Here is a 20,642-nt window from a genome sequence, read left to right as displayed (position 1 = left end):
ACATAAGTGGAGTCATTTTAAAATAGAGCCAGAGCAGCCATTCCAGATGAGCTGCTTGCACATCCTGCTCCTAGAACCTTTGCAATGTTTGAACTGGGCAGAGTAACCTTTGGAGTGGGCCAGGCAACACTCTTACAAACAACCGGAAAGCTAACAGGAAAGCAGATATTCTGCCCATGAGGACTGATGATTGTGGACATTCTTTAAAATTCTTTTTTTTCCTTATTTTTCTTTTTCTTTAAAGTTCTTAAACAGTGAGTTATACTCTTTTTGCTGGTGGAGCGTCTTGCTTTGATGTTGATGAAAACAACGAATCACAATAAAGTGAATGCAATGAAATGAAGTATGCTTGCATGAATAGCTAAAGAGTAACAGCTTGGTAACACCAATAGAAAGTCCTTCCTTCTATTTATATAATTATTTCTCTTCCTTTTGTCATAAAAAAAGCTATTGCCTTCACCCTGAATTTGGAACACAATTTGGGTTTTTGCCAGAATTCTATGATTGTAACTATGTGGTCTCAAATAAATACTTGTTGCCTCTCACTTTGACTTATTTTTTAGTTAACAAGCTGTTGATTGGGAATCAGAATCCACTTGTTATTCTGTCACTAAAATAACTTATTTGGGAAAAATAAAGAATTGCAACCTGATGCATGCAGACAATGGTGAGCCACATGCACACACTGGACTGGACCAAGATGGAGGAGGAGCTTAAGGGACGAGAACGTTAAGGGGAGGCGCGGTTACAGCCATAGGGCTCTGTAGAAACAGGGTTCTGGAGGTGACACGGGGTACACAACTCCTATAAAGCCCTAGCTCCTCCCTCCTGATTGACTGTGTCCAGGTTAAGTCTCTGTCATAATTTTTATCAAAGCTAATTTGGGGAAGGAATCATGTAAAAACTGGGAGCCTGGACTTTGCGGGGGAGGAGGGAAGTCCATAAATTATGGTTTTTCTTGAGTCAAAGCATGTTGTCCTCACTCATAAAAGGCCGCCCAGTGTGCAGATCAGTGTGATGGGGCACTCAGTGTTGCCTTTAATTGAGCTCTTCCTTGGGTGGTTGGCTATTGTGTAAATTTGCTTCAATTAACTCTAAGAGTGGATGAAAAGGTGGCCTTATCTTTTGTACCTTCTCCTGGTGGTGTATTTCTCTGACTTTCCAAGTAGTTTGCCTTAACAACTGTGGCCACAGGCTACCCAAAAGATACAGATGGCTTGGCATTCTGGGCTCAGGCAAGTCAACAGCCAGTGGTACTCGAAGAGCAGAGGACACAGCTGAACTTTCCAAGGGGGTGAAGAGCTGTCAACACTCCCATTTTCAGAGGCAGTGGAGGTTGTGGGATTTGCTCTTAAACATCTGTTAATAATTTTTCATGTAAATGAGAGATCTATAAAAGATGGTTCTTTGTAAGTTGCTTTCCATCCCTTTTGATCTCACAGTTAGACTTTAGAAAAAAAAACACACCCAACAATATCAAGAACAATTTTTATTAAGACCACGATTAGTGAAAGGTTACTGTCTTTTCCAAATATCCCAGAATCTACTATGAGGAGCAAGCTAGGGAATAAACATCAAAGCATAACAGCATACAATGCTCTGACGTGTAAACAACTTCTCATTTATCTTATTAAATTCATCTTTTCTCCAATTTAGGCAAAGATTATAACAAAATATGACATTTGTCATATGAATGGTTCATAATATGGGAGTGGCCGTGCTTCTGAATTCTGTTCACGTCACTTTCTAGGCACATTACATAGTACCTACATATTCTGGTTTTGCTCCTTAAGAGGTCACGAGCTAATGGTTCCAATTTTATAAGAGAAACAGACATGGAAATTTTGACTTTGTAATTAGTCTTGTCATTAATAGAAGTGTGACTTATTCATATGCTCAATGGGCTACAGGAAAACAGCATATTTTGCATTAATTAAAAACAGAGAAAAAAACAAAGTCAGATCCTTCCAGGCATAAATGTATTTTTAAATTTTTATGGTAAACAAAAATACACTTCTGAGTGAAGGTCTCTCCATATTTCCAAATAAGATAATGGTGAACCTACCTTATAATGAATTTTACATTTGACCTCATTTTGGGAGTAAATGCGGTTGCGAAAACGAAGTTACAGAACTTTCTTTAAAAAAACAACTCACCCCTTAACACGCACCTCTCCCCGACACTGGTCAGGACAGCCTGGCACGCTACGGCAGCGCCATCCAGGAACACAGCCTCCCCCTTCCTCTTTAGTTTGAAGCTTTAATGTCAAAATAAGGTCTTACAATAGCCCTTTCACAAAAATAAGGCACCTTTGTGCTGTAAAAACATTAGTTCTTTGCCAAAGGTTGTTATGTGCTTTCATCCGCATCTGCAGTCACCTGCAGCATCTTCTTTAAAGATCAGTTTTTTCTTCGTAGCGACACCAACACGCGGCTCGTTGGCTGTCCAGGTACGGTTTACAGCCCAAGTGAATAACACTGTCAAACAAGAGCTCCACTGTTGTTTCACATGCTGCAAAGTAAGGAAGTGCCATTACTGTGGGGCAATCGAAAAGGATCGCTCTCTCGTCACCCACATCACAAGTTCCCGCACAGTGTCAAGCATGTCCTTTGTGGGCACTTCAACGTGTGCTATGTGAAAGTCCCCCCAAACCCTTATATACAAAGGCGGTTTCAGCCTCTTTACCGTGTACCAGCTTTGTGTTTGCATGCAAATAGTCAACCCAATTTTCTGTGCTAGACAAATGAGTCTCTCGCAATAGCACTGAACGATCAGTTCAACTTTAATTTTCTTCCTTATTTATTTATTATCTTACTTATGTATTTTTGTTAAACCTGAGGATATTTTTTCCACTGATTTTTAGAGAGAGTGGAAGGGAGAGGGAGAGACAGAGAGAGAGAAACATCAATGTGAGAGAGACACATCAATTGACTGCCTCCCGCACGTGCCCTGCAACCGAGTTATGTGACCTTGACTGGAATTGAACTCAAGACCCTTCAGTCTGCGGGCTGACTCTCTAACCACTGAGCAACCAGCTAGGGCTATTTATTATTATTCTGTATCCTCACCTGAGGATATGTTTATTGATTTTTAAAGAGAGAGGGAGAAACATCGATGTGAGAGAGCAACACTGATTGGTTGCCTCTCGAACGAGTCCCCGCCGGAGATCAAACACAAATCCTAGGTATGTGCCCTGACCAGGAATAAACACTCAACCTTTTGGTGTACACAGAACATCGATGTGAGAGAGAAACATTGATTGGTTGCCTCTCGAATGAGTCCCCACCGGAGATCAAACACAAAACCTAGGTATGTGCCCTGACCAGGAATCAAACACTCAACCTTTTGGTGTACACAGGATGAAGCTCCAACCAACTGAGCCACCTAGCCAGGGCTCATTTTCCTTTCATCAGAAAAATATCACTGTTTGAGATGCCTGATAATATTCTTAAGTTTGCATTTCGAGGAAAGCTTTTTAGGTTCAGAAAAAATAAAGGTTAAAAACAGAGAAACCTCAAAACATTTCCTTCTAGCCAATGGCAGCTAAAAACTGGTCACACATCATTTAAGATGCTTAAAATAAATGGACCCAAGTTTCTTTCTTTGACCAATATTCAAATTTAGCTTGGGAGGGGAGACCTAGGAATCAAAGGTGTTTTTCCTCTGGTAGGGTTAGAAACATTTTTTTAAGACTATAAAAATGATAACGGGCCATACCGGTTTGGCTCATTGGATAGAGCGTCGGCCTGGGGACTGAAGGGTCCCAGGTTCGATTCTGGTCAAGGGCATGTACCTTGGTTGCGGGTACATCCCCAGTAGTGGGTGTGCAGGAGGCAGCTGATCGATGTTTCTCTCTCATCGATGTTTCTAACTCTCTATTCCTCTCCTTTCCTCTCTGTAAAAAATCAATAAAAATATATTTAAAAAAAATGATAACGGATTTACTTTGGAACACCCAGGTGAGATTATCCTAATATATTATACTTATAACACAGAGTGGCTTTTAGTTGTCCAAATACTTCCAGTTTCAAATATTCACGTTAAGAAATTTTTCATTACAAAATCTTGACATGATCAAAGTTCCGCCAAAGACTGTGCCATTAAGAAACACAACCAACCACAGAAGTATAAAGGTTATGATTATTAAATAAAAGATAGCAAGAAATGTGGTTTCATCATTTAGCTACGTTAGTATGACCTCAGGTCAGGACACAGGAAATACATCCAGCTATGCTTCAGCTGTACAAGTTTACCTCAGCCGAAAGCATGCAAGGGATTCAGAGTGTTCACTTCCTTAATAGTTAGTAGTAGGGTTTCAGAGTCAGACCTATGAGGCTACTTGGGGAATACTGTAGTAGACAGAACACAAGTTTTAGAGTCAGAAGCATGTAACTTGGGGCAAGTTTCTTCTTTCTGAACCTCAGTTTCCTTCCTTGAAAATGGGTAAAACTGACCTACTTTTGGACTTTTGTAAACATCAGTGAAAACACGTCGAAAGTATCTAGCACTGTCTGTTATGCAAAGTGTCTAAAAATTTAGTTTCCTTTTGTGCCCCTTCTCATCGCCCTTCTTTGTTTTCAGTGTGTGGTACATTCTCTGGCTTGACAGTAAAGACATCTCGTAACTGATAGTAATGGCACAGTGATGTGTGTGTACATAAATGTGTCATTTTACCCTTATGACAACTCTGAGAGGGATGTTACCATTCTCATTTATATATGAGAGAGTGGAGCACCTTTTCCCTTAGCTGATTTTTGCCTTGTATCCCTTCACTGTAATAATCATTAGCATGAGTGCAACTATATGCTGAGTCCTGAGTCCTCCCAGCAAACCACTGAACCTGGGGTTGGTTTGGAGGACCTTCCTGACAGATACATATGAAGAGACAGAGTTAAGACTCAAATCTTCTAGAACTTTCTACTCTAAATCCAACCCTACTCTTAAAAATATATATATATATTTATACTTTTTACATTGATTTCAGAGAGGAAGGGAGACGGAGAGAGAGATAGAAAGATCAATGATGAGAGAGAGAATCATTGATCAGATGGAGCCTGCAACCCAGGCATGTGCCCTGACCGGGAATCAAACCATGACCTCCTGGTTCATAGGCTGATGCTCAACCACGGAGCCATGCCAGCTAGGCCCAATCCTACTCCTCTTAATTCACTGGGTCCAGGGTTTGCAAGATCTTGCATGAATTCTTCTCTGCCTCTCAGTCCCTCCTCCCAAGGTTCCTGAATATTTTTGCTTCCATGGCTATAAATCATGTCTGATTACAAAACCACTGAGTTCTGGTCTCGGAAAACTGAAGGGGCTGTGCTACAACAGATAACGTAATGTAGAGTGGAAGATTTCTATTGGTAAATCCTGTACTAAAACATGAAGCATTCAATAAAACTTGGCAAATTGCACTGGCCCCTGTCCCACCGGACCATCCTCACCCTGCACGTGCTGAGCTAGTCCCAGTGTTTTCTGCACCTCTCGGCAGATCTTGGAGAGGCAGTGCTGGAACTCCTCATCACAGTCGTTCTTGCTTTCGCCACAGGTCTCATAGCACCTGTCGTGGTGGTTGCAGCACTTTGTCAGGGAAGGGATGCCAATATTAAGCTGAAAGAGGCATTTGGATGGGTTATTACTGACAAAATTCAAAACTCCTCTGCTCAAGTTCTGCATTCAACTATCAAAGAGCAGTCAATGACAATGACTGCTGTGTAATTTCTAAAATCTATTTCTGTCTACAAATGTTTTCCATTTTACATATCTCTCCATGACTCTCACCGCACCCAACCACACTGCTCTGCGATCTTTCTCTCAGCCCTGCCTTAAAGCTTCCTATGTGGCAATGTTAGAACATTCACAGATACCTGCGGTAACAAACACAGCTTCCAATTGTCCAAAGCACAAAACATAGTTTTAAAAACATAAAAGTAAAGCTAAGAGCATTAAAAGTGTTCTCCAGGGGCGAGGCAAGTATGACTTTCGGATATTCCAAAGTGTTTTGTACCTCCTCTCCCAATAAAATGTACTTTATATGAAATGTCATTGAAAAATTTTAAGCTCCTACAACTCAAATTTTGTTTGTTGTTTTGAGGTTTAATCTTTAATTGTTCACCCAATCCCTAAAAATATTGCTCCTTCGCAGCTATAATTTACCTTTAACTATTTAAAATTAACTTATATGCAAAACCTTTGTGTCTAGGAATCCACTCTCATAAACATTTTTCCCCATTACACTTGGCTCCGATCCAGCTTCCCCTACCACAAGCACACAGCTATCTCACTCAGCCTAGTTCTAGTACAGAAAATATTATGTCTTATCTATACTTTTTCATCCTAAGTAGTCTTACTTCTATATTAAACCACATTTATACATGAGGAAATATCATTTAAATGGTATTTACATCTCCAAAATTAAAAAATAAAACATGAATTTTACTACATTTAGTTTTGTTAGGACTTAAATGTGTTTTTTAGCTATAAAAGAATATAGTAAACCTGATCACTATTACAACAAGCAAAATTATTTGTGAACCTGAGAACACACTGATGGTCTTGCATTATTAGGAGTATTACAGAGCCTATCATAAGACTTATCAAATAAAAAATAATATTTACATGAACACCAAATAGTGGAGAGCCACATCCATTCGGCGGGGAGGGTTTAAAACCATAACGTGGGACGGGCTTAGATCCTAGAAAATATAAATGGTATCATAATTAATTGTCAAATATGATAGAAAATACATACACAAAAAGGTCTACAATGTGCTAGCCTAGCTTTGGACACACTTAATATTTGGATGCTGACGTAGTGAGTATGTCTTTATTCTGAAGAGCTTGAGAATGCTAATTTGTCTACCTAATTATTTTTTATTTTTTTGAGAAATTTTAAACATGTTTTTATTGATTTTAGAGAGAGAGGGAGAGGGATAGAGAGATAGAAACATTGATGAGAGAGAAACAGCAATCAGATGCCTTCTGCATGCCCCCTACTGGGGATGGAGCCTGCAACACGGGCATGTGCCCTGACCAGGAATCGAACCGGTGACCTCTTGGTTCATGGGTTGATGCTCAACCACTGAGCCACACTAGACAGGCTTGAGGATTTTTATAAGAGTTTATTTGAGCCAAACTGATGATATATGCCAAGGAGCAAGATCTCCAATGTTCCACTCTACCTAATTACTTTTATTTCTCCTGTAGTGAAATATGTACAAATGTATACTTATACACATTTGTGGTAGTGCATAGAATGTAATTATATTGGTAAACCTATACCATATAAAACATACAAAAGCTTATTCTGGATTTCTGGAGATTTCAGAGGTTATATGCCAGATTGAGTCCATGTGTATGAAAGAAATCCAACCTATTTTCCTGTACATTCTAACATAAATATTTAATCCTCACCTGAGGACATGCTTTTGAGAGAGAGAGAGAGAGAGAGAAACATCAGTGTGCAAGGGAACGGAACGTTTGCCTACCACATGCACCCCAACCTGGGATCAAACCCACAACCTGAATATGTGCCCTACCTGCAAATTGAACCCGTGACCTTTTGGTGCACAGGAAAACGCTCGAACTAACTGAGCCAAACCAGCCAGGGCTGGTGTACAATTTAAAACTTATGAATTGTTGCCCTAGCCGGTTTTGCTCAGTGGATAGAGCATTGGCCTGCAGACTGAAGGCTCTTGGATTCAATTTTGGTCAAAGGTACATACCTCGATCCCTGGCTCTGGCTGGGATGCGTGCAGGAGGCAACCAATCGATGTGTCTCTCTCACATCGATGTCTCTCTCTCTCTCTCTGTCGCTCCCTTCCAGTCTCTCTAAAAATGGAAATATATCCTTGGGTGAGAATTAACAAAAAATAAAATGTATGAATTGTTTCTGGACTTTTCCATTTAATATTATCAGACAGCAGTTGACTGAGATTAACTAAACTTTGGAAAGTGAAGCTGCGGATAAGGTGGTGGTGGTGGGGTCTACTCTACCTTAATATAAGACCTTTATACCATTACTAGAGGCCCGGTGCACGGATTTGTGCACTGGTAGGGTCCCTCGGCCTGGCCTGCGGATATCCCGAGGAGTCAGGGGTGCCGGATTATGAGAGGGTGCAGGCCAGGCCGAGGGACCCCACTGGTGCACGATTGGGGCTGGGGAGGGACCGCGGGAGGTCTCCAGGGCGTGTCTGGCCCATCTCGCCAAGTCCAGATTGGCCGGACCCCAGCAGCAAGCTAACCTACCAGTCAGAGTGTCTGCCCCCTGGTGGTCAGTGTGCGTCACAGCGACTGGTCGAACGAACGATTGGACAGTTAGTATATTAGGCTTTTATCATATAGGACTAGTGATCCAGTGCACAGATTTGTGCATATCAAAAGGAAATTAATTAGAAGGTGGCTGGTGGGCGGGACTGGGCAAGATGGGCTGGACACGCCTTGGAGCCAACCTCCTGCGGTCCCTCCCCGGCCAGCTGTACCTGGAGTGGCACTGTGGCTTGAAAGGTGTCTGCGGAGTGAGCAGGGTCCCTCCAGCAGGTGGGGGTCCCTCGGCCTGGCCTGCGGGGATGGGGCAAAACTGGCTCTCTGACATCCCTGAGGGTTTCTGGAGTGCAAGAGGGCACTCTGCAAAGTTGCTGTCATACAGGGTGTGGAACGCAAAAGCAAGTGTGCAGTAAAACAGATTTGGGGCCGACAGTGCCCCAGTAACAATATAACCCATGGCCCCGTGAGGAATCAGGCTCCCTCCTCTCTGGTTTCAGGGAGCGTCACCTGAGAACCGCCGCTGCCAAGTCACTGCAGCTTGGTAGCTCCTGCGTTGAGTGTCTGCCCACTGGAGGTCAGTGTGCGTCATAGCGACTGGTCAGACAGAGGGAGGGACACTTAGCATATTAGCCTTTTATATATATAGATAAGACCTTACAGGACTATACATTCTAGCCCAGACTCAGGCCAATCATTTCACAAATATACTCCTTTACCATCTAAGGAAAAAGAACAGAAATAAACTTGGTGAACTATATTACTCCAGTTATACTCTCCCTAATAGTACCAATGGTTCAGGAACAAAGTGAAAGGTAACATTATCATCCATCTTAAATTTTTCAAAGGTACTTTAGAAATATCTCTCCTCTTATAATATAGAAATCATTTCGACAAACCAAATAGTCACCTACTTTCTCTTTGAATGTCCCACAATCGTCCTACAGTATCAAGAAATAGCCTATTCCATTGTGGAATGGCACTGTTAAATTCTGTTTTCTTATAAATTCTACCTGTAAGCAATCCTCTGCCTCTTGGAGAACACAAAACAAGCCAATTCCCTATGAGGCTACCATTTACCTTTATTTCTAAAAATAAAATATATCCAGTTATTACAAACTAGAGGCCCGGTGCACAAAATTCATGCACTGGAGGGGGGGGTGTCCCTCAGCCTAGCCTGCACCCTCTCCAATCTGGGACCCCTCGGGGGATGTCCCTCTCACAATCCGGGACTGCTGGCTCCCAACTGCTCGTCTGCCTGCCTGCCTGATTGCCCCTAACCACTTCTGCCTGCCAGCCTGATCAATGCCTAACTGCTCCCCTGCTGGCCCGATTGCCCCCAACTGCCCTCCCCTGCAGACCCAGTCGCCCCCAACTGCTCTCCTCTGCCAGCCATCTTGTGGTGGCCATCTTGTGACCACATGGGGGTGGCCATCTTGTGCGAGGTTGTGACAGTCAATTTGCCTATTACCTCTTTATTATATAGGATACCACGTCATAATTGGATACTTGGGAGAAACACAAAGTATTTCACCAACTTTCATTCAACTAACATTTATTACTAGGAGACATAAAGATAAGTTTAGCTTCCAAAATAAAGTGAGGGGGGGAAAAAGCAACCCTTCTAGAAATCAGCCAAAGTAAATAATCCTCTCAAAATAATGATCTAAAATTGATTTAAATGTGTGGCTAAGACTCTCATGCTCAAATGAGATGATCAAGCAGAACCTGAAGAAGTGTACAACCTCAGGAAGATAGAAGGCTATAGCCTGCTCCACTGAGTCTGAAGAATCACATGTACAGAGGGAACAGTTATGCTAGATCTAGAAAAGAGGAGGCCAAGGACAGAAGTTGGTCTTATTTTTCCAGCACTGTCCAAGAAGGAGGGCTGTTTCTGGAGGATGATGGTAGATGCCTGAGGCTAAGTCACTATGCTCCTTCACCTCCTCCTTTTAGTCCTTCATTCTTAAGAACAACTGTTTATGTTTTGGCTTTCCAATTAAAAGGGCCTATAGATGACAATATACTAACCACATGGATGTCTAATGGGCACTTCAAACTTAAGATGCTCCTAACATTCACCCTCAAACCTGTTCCATTCACCAGTTCCTTCTTCTCAAGTAATAGCAACTCCATCCTTCAAGTGCTCAGGGAAAAAACATTAGCCATTTTTTACTCTCTCATGTTCTTCTATCCCACATCCAATTCTCAGCATATCCTGTTGACTCTCCCTTCACAATATTCAGAATCTAACCACTTACCACCTCCAATGCTATTATCCTGCTCCAAGCCAACCTGGATTATTGCCTTATCCTCCTAAATAGTCGCTTTACTTTGGTTTCCCCACCCCATCCCACCTCCAGCTATAGTCCAGTATCAACAATGAACCTGAACAAGTCTATTAAAATATGTCTGGTGGAGTTTTTCCTCTGCCAAAATGCTATGTATAGCTTCTTACCATCTACACTAATAAAAGAGAAACATGGTAATTAGCGTACAACCGCTACCCTTTTCATTGGCTAATCAGTGAGTATATGCAAATTAACTGACAACCAAGATGGCGGCCGGCAGCCATGCACTGAAGTGAACATGAGGCTTGCTTGCTCCAGTGACTGGCGGACTCCAACATTCCCCGCCTGCCGCTGCCGGCCTCTGACCTGGCAGTTTGAAACATTGTAACAAATATAGAAGCTAAACAAAACCCCAGAAACCAGCTTTCAGCCGCCGGGATCTCAGAGCTGGAGTTATACATTGTTTCGATTATAGAACCCAAACAAACCAGATACCTGCTTTCAGCAGCGGAAGCCTCAGAGCTAGAGCCAGAGCTAAAGGTGGCCCAGAATAAAAAAAGAAAAAAAGAAAAAAAGGAGCGGTTGGGAGCTTAGTCAATCGCCAGCCTGAAAGCAGCCCTCAGCTCCTCACCCAGACTGGCCAGGCACCCCAGTGGGGACCCCCACCCTGAAGGGTGTGTGACCAGCTGCAAACAGCCATCATCCCCTCATCCAGGCTGGCCAGGCACCCCAGTGGGGACCCCCACCCTGAAGGGTGTGTGACCAGCTGCAAACAGCCATCATCCCCTCATCCAGGCTGGCCAGGCACCCCAGTGGGGACCCCCACCCTGAAGGGGGTGTGACCAGCTGCAAACAGCCATCATCCCCTCATCCAGGCTGGCCAGGCACCCCAGTGGGGACCCCCACCCTGAAGGGGGTGTGACCAGCTGCAAACAGCCATCATCCCCTCATCCAGGCTGGCCAGGCACCCCAGTGGGGACCCCCACCCTGAAGGGGGTGTGACCAGCTGCAAACAGCCATCATCCCCTCATCCAGGCTGGCCAGGCACCCCAGTGGGGACCCCCACCCTGAAGGGGGTGTGACCAGCTGCAAACAGCCATCATCCCCTCATCCAGGCTGGCCAGGCACCCCAGTGGGGACCCCCACCCTGAAGGGGGTGTGACCAGCTGCAAACAGCCATCATCCCCTCATCCAGGCTGGCCAGGCACCCCAGTGGGGACCCCCACCCTGAAGGGGGTGTGACCAGCTGCAAACAGCCATCATCCCCTCATCCAGGCTGGCCAGGCACCCCAGTGTGACAGGGGGTGGTGCTGCAACCTCCCCATCGACCCTGCCTTGAGTGTGATAGGGGGCGGTGCCCCAACCCCCCAATCGGCCCCACCCTGAGCGTGACTGAGGGTGGCATCGCAACCTCCCAATCCGCCCTGCTCTGTGCATGACAGGGGGCGGCGCCCCAACTCCCCAATCAGCCCTGCTCTGAGCCCGACCAGGGGCTGCACCTAGGGATTGGGCCTGCCCTCTGCCACCCAGGAGCAGGCCTAAGCCAGCAGGTCGTTATCTCCTGAGGGGTCCCAGACTGCGAGAGGGCACAGGCCGGGCTGAGGGACCCCCCTCTTCCCCCCCGAGTGCACAAATTTTTGTGCACCGGGCCTCTAGTATTCAGAATAAATGCCAAAGTCCTTTCAATGTCGACAAGCTTTATGTAAATCTGCTCCCCACCTTGACTTCTCTGTCCTTGTCTCCTTACTATTCTCTCCTTCCTCTTCCCATCTTCCTCACTGTTCCATCATACCTGACCTCTGCTGTTCCACAGACACTCCAGGTGCCATACTACCATTGAACTGCTGTTCCTCTATGTCAGTGGTTCTCAACCTTGGCTGCACATTAGAATCACCTGGGGATCTTTTTAAAATCCTGATTTCTGGGCCTCATCCTCTGGAAATTCTGTTTCTTTGTTATGGGGTGGGGCCACAACATTAGTAACAAAGAAACAGAATTTCTGGAGGATGAGGCCCAGAAATCAGGATTTTAAAAAGATTCCCAGGTGATTCTGATTGCAGCCAAGGTTGAGAATCACTGCTCTATGTGGATGCTCTTCCCCCTGATATCTAGTTACTCCCTCAGCTTCTCACCAGGCCTTCTCTGACCATACCATTTGTAGCACACTGTGACTTCCTAACATACTATATCACTAAGCTATTTATTTCATTTATTATCTACCTCTACATACTAAAATATAAACTCCTTGAGAGTAGGAATTTTTGTCTGTTTTGTGCTCTCAATGTCTAGAACAGTGCCTGGCACATGGTTAACTCCTCAGTAAATATTTGTTAATGAGCCCTAACTGGTTTGGTTCAGTGGATAGAGCATCGGCCTGCGGACTGAAAGATCCCAGGTTCGATTCCGGTCAAGGGCATGTCCCTTGGTTGCGGGCACATCCCCAGTGGGAGGTGTGCAAGAGGCAGCTGATCGATGTTTCTCTTCCATCAATGTTTCTAACTCTCTATCCCTCTCCTTTCCTCTCTGTAAAAAATCAATAAAATATATATATTAAAAAAATAAAAAAAGCCCCCACTCATATATGTTGTAACATTGGTGTTTTAAATGAGCTAAACTGAGAATTATTACTAAATTACTTTAACTCTTTTGTTGCAATAGGAAAGCAGATGCAGCAAAATTTCAAGTTAGAAATATATATATATTTGTTGATGAATGAATGAATGAGCAGAAGACTTGGAAGGCTAATCCCCATGGCAGTTATAATACTCATTATAAACAGATAAACTGGTACTACTGTTCATCCTTCAGTCTCTTTTGAGTTTGGTGAGCATTCATCAGCCTCCAAAGACTAATCACTTCTAATGTGTCACATCTCTTTAAATGACAAACTGGACACCATTAGGTATGGATCTATTTTGAATTAGATATAGTACTTGTATTAGGACAGTTAGCATGTTTCAGCTGTGTCTCACTATTAAGATACAGCAGGAAAAAAACTTTTGAATGACAGAATTATTAGACATAAATGAAGTCAGGGGAAAACAAAAACATGCCCACTATCTATAATAATCTATAATAATAAAAGCATAATATGCAAATCAACCAAATGGCCGAATAGGAGAACAACTGTCCGGATGACCACGCTATGACACCCACTGGAGCCAGGCCAGCCAAGGTGGGTACAATGAGATTGTTTGGGAGCCCCACCACCGCCCCATGATCACCCTGCAGAGGGAGGCCTAGGCCACCAACTGGTGGGCTGCAGCAGGTGGGCAGAACCTCCCTCTGTGGGGCACAATCAGTTGCCCCACAGAGGGAGGCCCAGGCTACCTGGCGGCGACACTGTGGCGGGTGGGCAAGGCCTCCCTCTGTGGGGGCAATCCATTGCGAAGCCCTGGCCGGGTGGGCAGGGCCTACCTCTTTGGGGTGATCGATCGCGGGACTCCTAGACTGCAAGAGGGCACAGGCCAGGCTGAGGGACCCCCACCTCCGAGTGCACGAATTTCATGCACTGGGCCTCTAGTCCTATATAATAAAAGCCCAGCGACCGAACAGTGGAATGACTAGGCGAACCCTTGACCAGTCACTATGATGCACACAGAACACCAGGGGGCAGACGCTCAATGCAGGAGCTGTCTTCTGGTGGTCAGTGTGTTCCCACAGCGGGCCAATCCCTGCAGGCCACGCCCCCCACCAGTGCATGACTCCTGTGCACTGGGCCTCTAGTAAGAGAATAAAGAGAAACAGAGATTTAGCTGGCAAAAATGAGAATGGAGGGACGAGGATGGAGATGGTCATCTCAAACAGGGCTGGTGCTTAAAACTGTCCTAAGGAGGGAAGTTGATAAAATGGAATAATAAAGAACCAAGTTCTAGTATACATGAAATATTGGACAATAATACTATGAAACAAGGCTGGTAAATTGACTCTCCAGTATGAGGATCAACAGGGGCATATGTTTGGTTTTGTTTCTTTGCTCATTCCATGTAAAATAGTGCCCCTTTCCTTCCATATCCATTCCACACGCCTTGGTTGGTTTTATTCTTCTTTCTAACATTTATTGACCAAATTAACATAATTAGTTTCTATGAGGAGAGGAACTTTGTCTTGCTCACCTAGAAGATGCACATAGTGGACACACAAGAAATTACTGGATGAAAAAAATGGGAAACACTCCTTGCTGAAATTAAAATATTCTTTAACCACAGCAGAAGCAAACAAACAACAACAACAACACCCTCTCCCTCTGGGAATTAGTTTCCTGAAATATTTTAAAGTATTCTGATATTTTAAATTCACCTTTAAATTAAAATAATTATTTCTGAACCAAAAAGTTATTTATTTATAATGCTGTTTATTAAAGTTGATATAGATACCAAAATTACAAATGTATTAATATCATTTAAAATGTTGTTACAAATCCTATAAAATAAAGGCTTAATATGCAAATCGACTGAACAGTGGAACGACCAGTCACTATGATGTGCACTGACCACCAGGGGGCAGACGCTCAACACAGGAGCTGCCCCCTGGTGGTCAGTGCACTCCCATAGGAGAAGCCTGCTCAGCCAGAAGCCGGCCTCCACAGCAGCACTAAGGAGCGGTGAGCCGAGTGGTAAGGAGCAGCGAGCAGGTGGGTGGTAAGGAGTGAGAGGTCCCAGACTGTGAGAGGAATGTCCGACTGCCGGCTTAGGCCCACTCCCCATGGGGAATGGGCCTAAGGCGGCTGTCGGACATCCCCTGAGGGCTCTCGGACTGCGAGAGGGTGCAGGCCTGGCTGAGGGACCCCCCCCCTCTCCCCAGTGCACAAATTTCATGCACCGGGCCTCTAGTGTTGCTATAAGCTGCTGAACATGAAAAGTTAGCATTTCTACTGGTGGCAGTTCCTGTAAAGAGCTTTGTGATCTGAACTGTGTACCTGCCTCGCTCCCCTGACCCCACCTAATCCTTTGTTGGCCAAACCCTAATCTTAGGTTTTCCAGCCTCCAGGATTGTAAGAAATAAATTCCTGTTATTTAAGTCACCCAATATTTTGTTATGGCAGCCTGAGCAGATTACTATGCAAAGCAAGCAGAAACTCAATAATAGAAGAAACACCATCAGAGTCAAACCAAAGCAATAATGTATTGGGGCCAATGTCCCCCAAAATTTACAAGCGGATACAGAAAGCTGAGGGAAAAATTAGATGGGAAGAATTTTAAAAACAAAACAAATCCACTCCCCAACCACATGGAAATACTATTCATTGATTTCACTTTTTGACGTAAGCAACTGCTCCTGTCTTGATGCTTTATGTTTTATCACCCATATGGACAGCTGAAATCTGGAGTTGCCTGGACGGTGACGATAGTTGTTTTCTACAGATTTTTCTTAATTTGATGTAAATATTTCCAAACAGACCAATATGTTTCATCTGAAAGACAGTGAAGCAGATGAGAAGCCTAAGGGGAAGGCTGTTGGGTCCCACAAAGGTCTTACCACTGTTTTGTAGGAAACACAGTCTAAAATCCAACCTGCTTTCCCAAACACCCGAGACTTTAAATTCATGATTATTAATCTCATAGGGCCCTTATGCTACTTTATTTTTCTAGTCCATCACTTCCTATTTTCCTCAAATTTCTAACAATTCCATTTCCATCTTCCCTCCCTCCCAGCTCATGAACTTGATTTCTACTTCACTGAGAAAAACGAGGCAACTGGAAGAGAACTTGAACATCTGCCTACCTATCCGGCATCTGTACCCATATCCTCTACCTCTGTTCCTATTAACGGGACTATGCCATCTGTGCTCTTGGCCAATCTATTTATGAACTAGAACCTAAGCACACTGAGAGGGTTAACTTGAAGCGCCGGCAGATAGGGCAGGGGTCCAGTGGAAAACAAAGGCAGGTGGGACACAGGCAGGGGCAGACAGGGCAGTCTGAGCAGCCTAACCACAGGAACCAACCAAGCAGAAATAATAAAATGTTTCTGGGCTCAAAGCAGGAGGCAGGGGAAACCAAGGGAGGGCCTGGAGCAACAAAGGTGTACGAACCCATAGAAACCGAGTAAGTTCAGCATAGGAACAGAGAAGGAACACATAGAAACAGGGAAAGTTCAGGCTTGTTGCTGGGCAAAAACAATTGAGGGAATCAATCAGGTGGTGATACAGGTAGACATGGAGCAGGCTCGTAGCAAATATATACCCCTGGACTACAAGGCTTTCCTGGGCAGCCCATTATTGGGTCCCCTCCCCTTGTAGGCTACAAGGCTTTACTGGGCAGCCCATTATTGGGTCCCCTCCCCTTATAGAGAGTCTGAACCTGCTTGTAGCTCATTCTTCGGCGTCTCGAGACACCACCCCAGGAAAACACCTTGGCTCACCATTCTGGTCATCAACATGACTCCAATAATTCTCCTTTCTCTCTCTTTTATATATATATATTTTTAACTCACTACTGAATCATTCTCAAAAGCATACATATATGCTATTATTTCTACTAATGATCCCAAAATTGTGTGTGTTTTTTTCACATGGTCTTTCCATTTCAGTTAATGGCAACTCCATCCTTTCAATTATTCAGGCCAAAAACTTTGGAATCATTTTAGACTCTACTCACACCCTCCTTCTAAGCCATTAGCAAATCCTTTCAGCTCTTCCTTCAAAATATGTCCAAAATTCAACCACTCCTCACCACCTTTATTACTACCAACCTGGACAAACCACCACCATTTTTTGTCTGAATTTCTGCTCCTGTCACACTGCCTGCATTCTTGCTCCCCCATCTCCCTGGGACCTTCTTATTCTCAGCACAACAGCCAAAGGGATCCTGCTGAAACATAAATCACTAAGTAAATGACTTATTCATAATTCTAAAAAAATGGTACAAACCAATGTTGCTTTGTATTTTTCAAAGGAAATTGGAAAGTTTTCTTCCTCAAATCTTCTCTGCTGTCCAGGAGAAAAAAAAGTAGCAACCATCACATTTGTCCTCTAAATAACGTTAGCTCACTCTCAATAAAGCCTTGTCCCCACGTAGGGAGGATGGCCAGAGGGAGCAAATCTCTGAAATGCCACTCCTTTCTATCAAGCAAGGGTAACTGTATGCCACAAGTCTGTGCCCATTAATCTGACCACCCCCTCTCTACCAGTAAGACTTTTTTTTTTTTTAAAGCTCCCTTGACATCACTATTTAACACCATGTTCTTCTAGCTCTGGGGTTTGTCTAGTTCTGTTTGGCTCTGATTAGGTCACTTGCATTCCAAATATTGGAAAGGTTGAAACAGTGTTCCAAGGAGATGTCTTCCAGTAACAGCAATGAAAGAACAATTTTCATTCTGCTGGAATTATCAATGTGGTGACTTGGAAACCGCAGTCCTATGCAGACAGTACTTACTAAGACACAAGAGGATTTTCCTTCTTTTTTTTTCAGATATATTTTATTGAGTTTTTTACAGAGAAGAAGGGAGAGGGATAGAGTTAGAAACATCGATGAGAGAGAAACATCGATCAGCTGCCTTCTGCACACCCCCTACTGGGGATGTGCCCGCAACCAAGGTACATGCCCTTGACCGGAATCGAACCTGGGACCCTCCAGTCCACAGGCCGACGCTCTATCCACTGAGCCAAACAAGTTAGGGCCACAAGAGGATTTTCACTGAAGCATACCACTTCCCAAATCATCACGTTCATTTGAGTTTTTGTGCTGGGGACATTGCTCTAAACCAGCGGTTCTCAACCTGTGGGTCGCGACCCCCTTGGCGGTCAAATGACCCTTTCACAGGGGTCGCCTAAGAGCATCCTGCATATCAGATATTTACATTATGATTCATAACAGTAGCAACATTACAGTTATGAAGTAGCAACAAAAATAATTTTATGGTTGGGTCACAACATGAGGAACTGTATTTAAAGGGCCAGAAGGTTGAGAACCACTGCAAATGATAAATTTAGTTAGGCTTGTGGAAGAATAAAAAAGGATTAAGTAAAAGGGAAGATTAAAATAATCTTTTTAATAGGAATAGTATCCACTCAACATTAGAGCTATTTTAAATATACATACACTCTAGTGTTGACCTATGAACCAGGAGGTCACAGTTCTAGTCCCCAGTCAGGGCACATGCCTGAGTTGAGGACTTGATCCCCAGTGGGGGGCATGCAGGAGGCAGCTGATCAGTGATTCTCTCTCATCATTGATGTTTCTCTCTATCCCTCTTCCTTCCTCTCAGAAATCAATAAAAATACATTAAAAACTAAATAAATATGCAGAAACTCTAGAATCCTTGACTCAAACATAGTAAGTTTATGAAGACCACTCCTTCCAAGTTTTCCTCTCTCTCTAAATGGCAACTGCATCCTTCCCCTGGCTCAGGCCAAAACCTTCAGTCACCCTCCCCCGTCTTTCTCCCCGGTCCTTTACATTTGCTGTTCCTCTGCCTAGTGTTCTTTCCCCAGTTCATCACCTTCTCCATTTTCCAGTTTCTTCTCAAATATTTTCTTATCAGTGAGTATTTCCCTGAACGACCCATTTAAAAGAACAAACTCCCTCCCAATACTACTACTACTGGTGTTTTCTTGGCTTTATTGTTCTCAAAGCACTTCAGACCTACACACACTGCATATTTGGCTTATTTTACTTGTTCAATAATTTACTGACTCTCCCCACCAGAATGTAAGCTACAGGGACAGAAATTTTGTCTGTTTTGGTCAATGCTAAATCTCCACCTGGTAGAACACCTAACACACAACAGGCACTCTAATATTTGTATAATTAATGGGGATGAGAAGTAAAACTATGACATCAGCCTGAGGAAAGGCAACCATTTAACCTTCAAATTATTTACTTATTCCTCCTAACAAGCTCTGCCAGAACAAAAACATCTTCCCTGATTACATACTGATGGTAACATTTAGGCAACACTTTAGGAAGGAATGCAACATTTACAACTTCATAGCATATAAGGTACAGCTCATGCTTTAATTCCATTAACATAAAACTAGAAATTATTTTGAGAGTCACAGGCAGCAGGTGGCATCACAGTTTTACATGACATAGGTTCCTTGTAAATTCACCTACACACAATCTGGTTTCACCATTCAACTCATTGAGCTCCCTATTCTCTTGAGCTGCTAGCAGTAACTAGGTCGAGACCTTGTCTACTCTTACTGGAATTTTGAATTTCCAAAGAGAAGCCCAAGTACGTTATCTGAACTAGTACAAGAAAAACCTCTGCCCGAAATGCTGAGTTTATTATTACCAAGAATGCTACCAAACAAGTTCTCACACTCAAACATAAGTTTAAAAATATGAAAAAGTAAATCAAAGTAATTATGTTAATATTAATCAAAATAAGGAGGAGGCACCACTGATATTTATCAAGACTTGACAGAAAATATATTACCGTCAAGTCTTGATAGATTAATTTTCTAGAAGAGCTGTCGGAACTCTTTCTCAACAACAGAGTACACCAAAAGTCTGTACAAAGGTCGCAACTTATTTTCTTTAGCTCTGCAGGAAAAAAAAAATTAAACCCACTCTTGAGAAAGTTAAACCATCGTGACTTCAAAATTCTCAGCATGTTTGGCATCTTCAGCTGATTTATTTAAGGAGCTAATTATAGAGCTAAAGCGCATGTGTTCCACTCCATTTCCATGATGCGTATGGGAGGCACTAAGTTCTTAGGCAAACCTTGTGCAACTACAAACAAAAAAAGCAGCAGTGAGAACAGGGCGGAGAGTGGCTCTCTCACATTCTAACTATGTACATAGAGGTGCGACCTGAAACCAGGGGTGAGGTGTCCCCACGTCCAGAGGACGGCGTCGAGGTCTGCCTCGCATCTCCCACTCCACGCCCCCCGCGCCCCCAGCAGCCCCGAGGCTGGCCTCGCAGGGGGGGTCCCCTCTCACCGTCACTGCACTTATACTGGCAGAGCCCGTCCTCGCCCCCCAGGAGGTCCAAGGCGGCGTTCAGGTACGTGTCGATCTTGTGCACGCCGTTCCGGATGGTCTTCAGGGTGGCCCTCCAGTCGGTGGACTGGGCCTCTTCCTGGCACCGGAGCGCGGCGGTGAGGACCAGGAGGAGCACGGCGAGCGCGGGCCACGGGAGCAGG

At 43.9% G+C, this 20,642-nt stretch overlaps 1 protein-coding gene across 1 annotated transcript; it reads right to left on the bottom strand.

The window, feature by feature from the left end:
- Positions 1–1,471: 1,471 nt before the first annotated feature.
- On the bottom strand, positions 1,472–20,638 carry PLA2G12A (phospholipase A2, group XIIA; the record flags this gene model as incomplete). The annotated part of the gene is made up of 4 exons (XM_005872437.2): positions 1,472–2,511; positions 5,445–5,610; positions 6,619–6,695; positions 20,440–20,638. Coding segments are annotated over 4 exons (561 nt in total), but the record flags the coding sequence as incomplete, so codon positions are not given.
- Between the last annotated feature and the right edge of the window lie 4 nt (positions 20,639–20,642).

Source organism: Myotis brandtii, unplaced genomic scaffold, assembly GCF_000412655.1.
Source record: "Myotis brandtii unplaced genomic scaffold, ASM41265v1 scaffold38, whole genome shotgun sequence".
NCBI classification, from domain to species: Eukaryota; Metazoa; Chordata; class Mammalia; order Chiroptera; family Vespertilionidae; genus Myotis; species Myotis brandtii.
The sequence above is the reverse complement of the archived record's forward strand: the minus strand, read 5'-3'. Positions and strand labels throughout refer to the sequence as shown.